Raw genomic sequence first — 10,660 nt, 5'->3', positions numbered from 1 at the left:
CCACAGTTTTTATTTTATTTTATTTTTTTGTCTTTTGTGTTTATTGTGAAATTGGTCTTAAATGTAATTTCACTTGGCATTAAAAAGTCTTAAATTTAACTTGCCTTAAACTATAGGACACCTGATTTACGTTCAAAGCCTTTATTTTTGGAAGCAGATACTACAGTTCACCACCCCCACCCCCTCCCAAAAAAAAAGGGGGGGGGGGAGCAGGGGTTCAGTTCAGACGCACCGAGCTGCGCCTCTCCGGTTCTGAGAGGGTTAATTTCACGCAGGCTGCGCCGCTGGAGGAGCCTGATAGAAACCAGCCTCCACAGCATCCCGTTTCACACACAAACACACTCCGTTTGGAGGCGAGACAACACCGACTGGTCCGGGTTAGACTCCGGAGCCTACTTGTTGATTCGCTCCGGGACTGGACCTGTTCCTTCTCATCATGTCGGCGCGCGGCTCATGATGTCTCCAGCCGCTCCCAGCCGAGCGCGGGACGCACGTTTAGCAAGTTGGAGCGCTCTGACTCCGGAGATGACGCTGATTTGGCTCCAGGAGGCGAAACGGAGTACGAGGAAGACGCGTAAGTATCAATTTGGTGTCTTTATCTGGTTGGCTTCACGTGCTTTTATCTTCAAAAGCGTCCCGCCCTTTGTTTCGATCATTTCTCTGAAGCAGCTACAGMAACTAAACTGCACATTTATCCAACTATTCCTTCACAAAAACGCATAAAAACAGTTGCGCAATTCCGATCTTTGACGCGCAACAAAATGAAACTTTATAGAGCCGATCGCTCCATTTATTAATGTTTTAAAGCAGAAGAGCATCTAAAAACAGTTTGTTGAGCTGTTTATTAAAGTTAAACATGAGGATTAGGATAGTCCAGTAACAGAATAGGTTTGGTCTCAACTGTCCCACCCAAGCGGACACCACTTTCAGCACCATGGACAGAGACAAACCCAGGGCGTTTCAGCACCATGGACAGAGACAAACCCGGGGCGTTTCAGCACCATGGACAGCGCGCGCAGAGTCAGCAGGAAAAGCGGCTGTGCCTCTTAAAGCTGATTAAAATATCTCTTTGTTCCTGTGATGAGTGGATAAAGCTGACACTGCTGCTGTAGGACACTGCTCAGTGTCTGCGCCTGAATAATTTCCTCTTTTTCTTTATTTTTTATTTCTCTTAAATAAGCGCAAGAAACGAAGGGGGGTCCCTATGCGGTCATCAGGAGCGAGTCTTCTTAATCTGCCGGACTTCCACTGGTTTCTTCTGACTGACTGACTGAATGAAGATGATCAAAACCGGGGCTCGGTCGACCACCACGCTGCCGCCGGAGACCATAGACATCATCCGGACCAAAACCCAGTCCCGCCGGGTGAGGCTGAACGTCGGGGGGCTCCTCCACGAAGTCCTCTGGAGGACGCTGGACCGGCTGCCCCGCACCCGGCTGGGCAAACTGAGGGACTGCAACACCCACGAGTCCATCATGGAGATATGCGACGACTACAGCCTGGACAGCAACGAGTACTTCTTCGACAGACACCCGGGCGCCTTCACCTCCATCCTGAACTTCTACCGCACCGGGAAGCTGCACATGATGGAGGAGATGTGCGCCCTGTCCTTCAGCCAGGAGCTGGACTTCTGGGGGATCGACGAGATCTACTTGGAGTCCTGCTGCCAGGCCAGGTACCACCAGAAGAAGGAGCAGATGAACGAGGAGCTGAAGAGGGAGGCTGAGAACATGAGGGAACGGGAGGGAGAGGAGTTCACCACCACATGCTGCTCGGATAAGAGGAGGAAACTCTGGGACCTCCTGGAGAAGCCGAGCTCGTCGTTCGCTGCTAAGGTAACGTCTGGTTTTTACTTTAGTCTCATAATATTAACAACAAGAGGGTAACATGAGCAAGCAGCCAATATGATACGTCTTAAATATTAGTTACTACATTTATTCATAACTTAACATGAATTTAAAAAAAAGTACTGCCTGGGCTGCAGCGGCTCCTAGCGGTGGCTAAACGATATAGCAACTTGCAACCAACAGAACCCTAAAACAAACAAAGCAACAATAAAATAAAAATAACATACGTTATATTGTTTATTGTCTGTGCTGGTTGTTATAACTATATGTAATCTTAGGGAAAAATAAAACTTAAAAATAACAMAACTAGCAAGCTAGCTTTAGCTTGCAGCATGGTCGCTGTAGGAAATTGGAAAGTTTTTTTTAACATTGACATGTTTTATAATACTCAATACTGTTATACATGTTTATGGTTTTGAGTATTTTCACAATTCCCTGGTGTACCTTTGAAGCATGTTTATCATTCATTTATTATATTTTTACCATTTGTCACTTAGGCAAAATAGTAACTTATAGGCCTACATTGTGTTATTTTATTTCTATTTTAAAATGACTGAGACTGTTAAATATTAATGCATTATTGCAAAAATAGCTATAATAGCATATTGGAAAAAATACCACTGGTGAGATGAACATGTGTTAAGATATGCCAATGCACAGTAGCAAGAAGTGACGACAAAGAGCGTGTAAACAGAGCAACTGTAAAGAATCTGCTGTTTTCTTAGATTATTCTGAGTCACTATCAGAAGAGTCCGAGTTTGTGTAAACAAAGACCAGGGATTTGTCTTTGTATTATTACTTTTTTTATTTGTTTACTTTTATTTAAGCAGGCAAATCCCATTGAAATCACAGATCTCTTTTTCTAGGGAGGCCTAGGCTAAAAGGCAGAATAATGGGCATTTTAGTTTAGTTTAATTTAGTTTAGTTTAGTTTTTTCCTGATCTGTGAGAGGAAAACAAACTCCACACAAAAAGATCACAGGTCCAAACTGAGGATCGAACTCATGACCTCCTTGCTGTGAGGCGTCAGTTTTTAAAGATTTCCCCATTGTCGTCACTTCCTGTTTCACTTTGGGCACCGAGTTAAAAAAAGCCAGTAATGTGACAAAATGGGTAAAAACATGTGCATTATGCTAAACTTCTAATAAGTTTGTTTGTATTTATACGTACACCACAGGCACATTATGTGTTGGATATCCTGGCAATTAATAGCAACTATGACAAAAGTTGTTTTGAAAATTTCACTTGTTGCTTGTGTTTACAGGATTTAGAGATCAAATTTCTGATTTGGTCAGTGGTTGTTTCATAGCTTCGTAACAAAGTTTTCCTCTAGTAAAAGCTGTCCGACAGCATAGTTTTAATAATTTAATTATCTTGAGATTTTATGGCAGCTCATTGTTTATAAGTTTCACCTTTTAACTCGAATCTGTGCTTTTATTACTTTAAACAGCTGCAGTTCAGCTGTAAGAAATGTGGCCAAAACAAGCTCATCAGTACTGAACAGGACCATTTTTTAAAAGTAGCCTAATTTAGCTGTCTGATCAACAATATAAATGACTCTAGTTTCATTTTTAAAGAGAGGGGAAAAAAGAGTTGGTAGCTGTTTTTTTTTTAATTGAACAATTAAATCTTTTGTTCTTGAAGCTCCTTTGATTTCATTATTTTGACATGATGCTCTTCATCATTTCCCTTTATTGGCTGCAGTCAGATAGCACAGCCAGTGGCGTCAGCATGCAGATAACTCGAGGTGATTAATGAATGTTTGTTTTTCAGTGGCAGGAAACAGGATGGAAGGAGCCTCGTCACTTAGCATTAGACTTGTCAGCGTCGCAGGAAGTCTTCCTGTGCAAAATATGTATTTTTAGACGCTCACATCACACCCACCCAACCCTTTCTCCTCTCCACAGTCAGCCCTCTTGGCTTCATTTGCCACCTCTGTCTCATTTCTAGTCGAGTATTCAATCATTCGGCTCATTAACGGGCTCGTAGCTCACAGTTCAGGAACTAGAGAACTTCACTTTGGTGGATCAATGGGTGCTGTCATGTTAACAGCACTTTAAAATGGACAAAATGGTTAAATTATGATGCAAACCGGGTCAATAATTAGCTCAAATGTTGAAATGCTGAGAGTGTTTTTGCTGCCAAGCTGTTTGGGCAACAGGAAAGAGTGAAATTGGAAGAAGTTCTGTTTTTAAATGAAACTGCAGGCATCACTGGAGAAAATAACTCCACACAGACACACGTTTTGAAGATAGAAACAAACTTTTCTTTGTAGTTATTAGATACAGTTTAGTTTTAATTTCGCATCCCTTATGAGGTTGGGGGTCAAATTAAAGGAAGTGGTGAGGAGACCTCCTGCATGGAACAGCATGACAACTCCTCCTGAATATGAAAAACATGATGGTCAAATCATTAATCAAAGAAATTTCAAACATCTCTTTGAACAGGAGTTTCTGCATAATTTATATGACCCGTCTATTTAAAGAACCTCTTCTATCTCTGACCCTGACTTGCTGAAGCTCTTAATTATGTTTTGCTTAAAAATTCAGTCTTATTGCCTAAAGACATGAACTGCTGAACTTGGTGTTCGTGCTGCAGCAGTTTAACGAGAACGTCAGATCAACAAACAGGCACTGATTATATTCACATATGTACCTTTTTTAATCTTCAGCTCATCTGTTAAGATCTAAAAAGAAATATTTTTATTTTAACTACTGTATTTTCTACATTTAAAAGACTTCTCTGAATCTGGATGACACAGTTTTATTAAGGTTTAAAACAAACTATGGCAGAAGGAGATGTTTTAGTATTTTTTGTATGCTGACTGAGCTCAGAGGATTTGGTGTCATAAAGTAAATATCAGAAGGGTAACTCATCATTAATACTTTGGTTATGCAACAGTGTAAATTCGTAAAAGACTCATAACATGCGTCAGAGTTCAATCATCACAGACTGATTAGTTTCGTCTTGTAAATTTGCAGTGTTTTACAATATGATTGCACATAACAAACATAATTTGGACCTCATTAAGTGGATTTTTGACATTCATTAATAGCTTTTGACACACTTAAAAACATCTGTAGTTTTACCTTAAAAGCTCTTTCGTTCTTTCATTTTGCCAACAAAAAGTCACCTCAGACTTTAGTTTTAGTCCAGTGTGAGAAATAAAAACAGGGAGGCCGTTCATGTTTTACAAGAGTACTTTTCCTCCTGCTTTGTTTTACTGTACGAGACAGAGAACAGTAGAAATGTCATGCTGAGGTACGGTCAAGCGCTGAAGTTCTGTGGAAGGATTACATCGGCCAAACGCTTGGTTTCCAAACACATATTGTGCCTCATTTATAATTCAGCGCAGATAAAACTTTGATTGCACATCAGTGACGCTTGACTACATGCCAGAGAGAGAGAAGGTGGGATCTAGAATATCTCCAACTCCAGATGTTTTCATATTCTGGGCCTCTTAGAGTTCACAACCCCCCCCCCCCCCCCCCCCCCCCCCCGAACCCCTGACTTTTTTTTAATAAAAGAAAGAATCAGTGAAGGACACGACATGTGGGAGTTTTGAACTGGTTCACACCCACTCGATGCTGAATGTTTACCATAAGTGAAATGAAAACTTGCAGGTAATCATTTCATCAATAAAAGATGAGCTTCTGTTGAGGCAGAACCGTTTGTGTTTTTGTATTTTTCGTTGTTTTTTTTTTTTTTTTTTACTGTATCATTGTGGCACAGCCCGTATAAAACAGCTTGTCGTGGTGGATTCTTGCAGCCACTCAGGAAATCACACTCACCATATTTTTAATGGCGAAAGAATGATGTGAACAAATCTTTATTGTAAAACAGAATTTTACATAGTGTTTCATGATAAATAGGTAAATCCTGCAAAGCTTTGTGAGTTTTGTTTTCACTTTTAAAAACCTCCATGCAGACATGTATGTTGTAGAATACACCAATGCAATAAAAATGTAATACATCCAAAACCCACATGTACGTTACCTAATGAGATGATGTTAATTTGATTTGCACACATAATAAGAGCGCTGYGGTCCCTGGTAATAAGCATAATTGCTGTCTCCTAACAGCCCCGCAGTGACGTTTTGAAATTCTGAACCTTCGGATCAAACGAGGACACTTGAGCAACAAATACTGACACTTGATTTTTGTGCTTCGGTTGAGGCTTTTTGAACTAATTGCTTGGAAAGTTTTTGTCCCAGTGAGCCACAGGCAGTCAGGACTAGAGGGCACTTAACTGAGCTTCTCCCCACACATCAAACATGCCTGATTGACTTCACTGTAAGCACTTCACTTTGCTGTTTGTGAAGTCGGAGAGAGATCACTGAGTGCATCCAGGCTGTGGCAGAGGCTGCTGTTGTGTTGAAGCGATCCACTGACTTCTGTTGACTCCTGCACATTCATCTCATCCAGCTGGGGAAACGACTTTTCTTGTCTTTTTTTTACTTAAAAATGAAAAAAATCTCATGTTGTTTAGTGATCACTTTAGTCTCGGACAGAGATCATCAACTGGTGGCCTGCAGGCCATTTACAGCTCAGCAGCTCATTCCATTTGTCCTGTTGTGGATGACATTATTGTTAAACCAAAAAGAATCTGAATAAATAACAGGTTTACTCACTCACAGTTGTCGCAGTAATCTGGAAATTTTCAAAATTGGATATTTTAGACAGAGAGTAATGGGAATTTATCGCACAGTGGCTCAGTTGGTAGAGCTGTTGCCTCTCTGCAAGAAGGTTGTCAGATCGAATCTCGACACTGGCAGTTTTTCTAGGTTGAGTCTGCATGTTCTCTCTGTGCATGTGTGGGTTTTCTTTGGGTACTCCCACAGACCAGAAACATGAATGTTAGGTTAACTGGTAACTTTAAATTGTCCCTCGGTGTAAGTGAGAGAGTGAATGGTTGTCTGTCTCGTTTGTCTCTGTGTCTCTGTGATGGACTTGTGACCTGTCCAGGGTGTACCCCGCCCCTCACACAGAGACTGCCGGATATGGGCACAAATTACCCTGAAAGGAAGAAGCGAGTAAAAATAAAGGATAGATTAAATAACTGGAAAATATATTTTAGCATAATCTTGACTTAAAATAACTAATTTCACTGCTGTACCTCGTAATGAGAGGTATCACACGTACATGGACAGAGTAGTTAATAGTTTTGTTGTTAAATGCAATTTACTAATATCAAAACTATTTGGGCTTTTAAAAAATTATGCATCGTATATTGTATAATTAATAGATATTGTATAAAAGACACTGAAACTATCGTATAAATACAATAATTACTGTAAAATTGGCAACACTAATAGGATCCAGATGGAGTTAAATCATGAGCGRCCTGCGCTCAAGTATAGTTTTTGGGGTTGCAGTGATTATGTTTGCTATGAGGTTGTTTTAGAATAATAAAATAATCACTCTATTGGCTTCCTTCAAGAGTAAAGAAACAGTTTTGTAGCAACACACACTGCTTTATGATGCTTTCCTTTAGACATCCCTGTTAATTAACTTCAACTGTTCATGTTGGGTATTTTTTATTAGATTTTGCTATTATCTTGATTAAATTTGTAATTAATTATTAATTTATTTATTTATTTATTTATTTATTTATTTATTTATTTATTTATTTATTTATTTATTTATTTATTTATTTTTAGCAGAGGTTAGAGGAGGCAGGCTTGTGATCGGGATAAAAATAATTTGTGGAAAGGTGACCAACATCTGCCTCCACCCTTATGTGCTTTTCTGTGGGCCTTTGAGCAAAACCCAGCTGCTCCAGGTGCTTCATGGCAACACTTTGCTCCACACCATCCATCCATCCATCCATTTTCTTCCGCCTATCCGGGGTCGGGTCGCGGGGGCAGCAGCTTCAGAAGGGAGGCCCAGACCTCCCTCTCCCCAGCCACTTCTTCCAGCTCCTCCGGGGGAACTCCAAGGTGTTCCCAGGCCAGCCGAGAGACATAGTCCCTCCAGCGTGTCCTGGGTCTTCCTCGGGGCCTCCTCCCGGTGGGACGTGCCCGGAATACCTCACCAGGGAGGCGTCCAGGAGGCATCCTTACCAGATGAACCACCTCAACTGGCTCCTCTCGACGTGGAGGAGCAGCGGCTCTACTCTGAGTCCCTCCTGGATGACCGAGCTTCTCACCCTATCTCTAAGGGAGAGCCCAGCCACCCTGCGGAGGAAACCCATTTCGGCCGCTTGTATCCGGGACCTCGTTCTTTCGGTCATGACCCAAAGCTCATGACCATAGATGAGGGTAGGAACGTAGATCGACCGGTAAATCGAGAGCTTCATTTTCTGACTCAGCTCTCTCTTCACCACGACGGACCGGTACAGCGCCCGCTTTACAGCAGACGCTGCGCCAATCCGCCTGTCGATCTCCCGCTCCGTTCTTCCCCCATTCGTGAACAAGATCCCCAGATACTTAAACTCCTCCACCTGAGACAGGGCGACCCCCCTGACCCRGAGAAGGCACTCTGCCCTTTTCCGGCTCAAGACCATGGCCTCGGATTTGGAGGCACTGAGCTTCATCCCAGCCGCTTCACACTCGGCCATGAACCGCTCCAGCGAGAGCTGCAGATCTCGCTCCGATGAAGCCAACAGGACCACATCATCCGCAAAAAGCAGAGATGCGATCCTAAGGCCACCAAAACGGATCCCCTCAACACCTCGGCTGCGCCTAGAAATTCTGTCCATGAAAGTAATGAACAGAATCGGTGACAAAGGGCAGCCTTGGCGGAGTCCAACTCTCACCGGAAACGAGCCCGACTTACTGCCGGCAATGCGAACCAGACTCTGACACCGGTCGTACAAGGACCTGACAGCCCGTATCAAGTGGCCCAAGTTTGCTCCACACATTGAAAACAATTCCCATATCTTTTTGCTGCCCAAATAATACTGTCTTATTAAAAGCATTCAGGCCCTCACTAGTCCAGCAGATGGACTTCCAGAGTTTTAATATTAATAGTTGTGAGGTCAGTGACTTTGCTGTGGGTCGCAGGGAGTTTAAAGGTTGTAAACTGGCTATAATTTAATCGTTCCTTTTATCAGTAGCTTTTTCTGTTGTCTCTTTCTGCCTTTTTCCCTCTGAGTCTTTGTGTGCTCACTCACAATCATGCTTGGAATCGCAGAGGGTGTATTTCACAAGTTGTTTTTAAGATTTGTTGCTGGGAAACAGCAACTCCTCCGGCCGTGCTTAGGTGAGCTTTGAATAGACATAAATTTACGGCATGCAGTTTCCCAGCTGCCAGAATGATTACGGTGCCATTTATCGCCGTGTGGGCTTCCACACAGTCACGAGGAGAGCTTAGCACGCCGTTTCATTTTCCCCTCATCATCTTCATTTCCTTCTCCTTTCTATTTAAAACATCCTAACAAGCACGTCGTCCACAAAGTCTGAAAAAAGATTTAAGAAAAGTCTAGAAATATATCATCTCTACGCTCTGATGAACACATTTCTCAGCTCAACTTTTAGGAGCCAAAACTTCTAACATTTATTGAACACATACCTTTTCTGACACTTAAAAAAGCTGTCAGATGCATTGTTTTGTCGGGTTTTGTATTGTTGCTAATATTATGTAGCTTTTTCTTGCTTGAAAACTTGCTGCTCAGTGACAACACAAATTCTAACGAAGCCCTCTAAATAGAGGGAAACATTAGCATTTATTGATTTGACACTTGTCTTTGATCAGAGCGTGGAAACACACAAATGTAAATTCAGGAAGTAGCATCTCATCAGAGTGGCGGCTAATCTATAGAGAAAAAGTCTGTCCATCTGTGAGAAGTGAAGATAAGGATTAAAATGTTTGTGTTGTGGTCAGAGTGGCTTCCATTTGCATCTTCTCTGCTGAGCCTGAATGATTTATCGAAGATTTCAAAGACTTCCTGCTGCAGCCACAAGTTTGGGGTAAAAGTTTTTGCCAGAGCTCATTCTGGAAACTGTGTGCGACCGCTCTTTGTTGTGACAGAGCTGGGAACTGGAAGAAATATTGTGCTCATGAGCAGTCCATACATCTCTCTGTTCGTCATTAAGAGCACAGCTCAGTTCCTGCGCTCCATAAATTACTTTCTTCACTGATGGACGTGCTGTGTTTCCACCATGGACGGCATGTTCGGTTTGTCTTCCCCCTCTGGACCTCTGTCATGTTTGACTGATTACATGTCCACACAAATGAACTAATGCACAGGTTTACCTACACGTTATTTATCACCACCCACGTGACTTTGGGTTGGCTCACATATGAAGCTCACCGCGGTCAGATACAAATACTGATCATGGAAAATAAAGTTTAAAAGCATCAGCAGAGTTAGAAATAAAGCCTGTGTAGGAGTAAGAAAGTCTCCACTTTAAAGTTGATTGGTTAGTTGAGCAGAAACCCGTATTGTAATTGATAAGTATAAATGTAGTTTTTGTTTGTAATCATCCAGAGCAGGTGTGTCAAACTCACTTTCACTGAGGACCACATGAGCGCTATAGTTGCCCTCAAAAGGCCAGTTGTAATTAATGCCAGTGTTTCTTGTTTAATTTCAACTCTCACTGCTACGGTTGAGCACGGCTAAGAAACAGTAACTGAGCTCTGCCTGGTATTTCATGTGCAGAAACAACATTTTACCACATCTTCTTACAGCACTGAAAAGTACAACGTGTTTAACTGACTAAATGGGAAATAAATAATACAGAAATATTATGAAAAGTAAAACTAAGAGAGTTTTACTCACTATTGCTGAGTTGTGGTGAGTAAGTAAGTAAGTGAGTGAGTGAGTGAGTGAGTGAGTGAGTGAGTGAGTGAGTGAGTGAGTGAGTGAGTGAG

General features: G+C 41.9%; 1 protein-coding gene across 1 annotated transcript in view; it reads left to right on the top strand.

Moving 5' to 3' along the window:
- Positions 1-217: 217 nt before the first annotated feature.
- The window catches only part of LOC106517977 (potassium voltage-gated channel subfamily B member 1), a 50,633-nt gene continuing 40,190 nt past the window's right edge, over positions 218-10,660 (top strand). The window contains exons 1-2 of the mRNA XM_014009037.1: positions 218-574; positions 1,181-1,835. Of these exons, the coding sequence (XP_013864491.1) occupies positions 1,275-1,835 (561 nt within the window). The 5' untranslated portion in view covers positions 218-574; positions 1,181-1,274. The remainder of the gene's footprint in view (positions 575-1,180; positions 1,836-10,660) is intronic.

Source organism: Austrofundulus limnaeus, unplaced genomic scaffold, assembly GCF_001266775.1.
Source record: "Austrofundulus limnaeus strain Quisiro unplaced genomic scaffold, Austrofundulus_limnaeus-1.0 Scaffold55, whole genome shotgun sequence".
NCBI classification, from domain to species: domain Eukaryota; kingdom Metazoa; phylum Chordata; class Actinopteri; order Cyprinodontiformes; family Rivulidae; genus Austrofundulus; species Austrofundulus limnaeus.
This window is presented reverse-complemented; position numbering and strand designations above follow the sequence as displayed.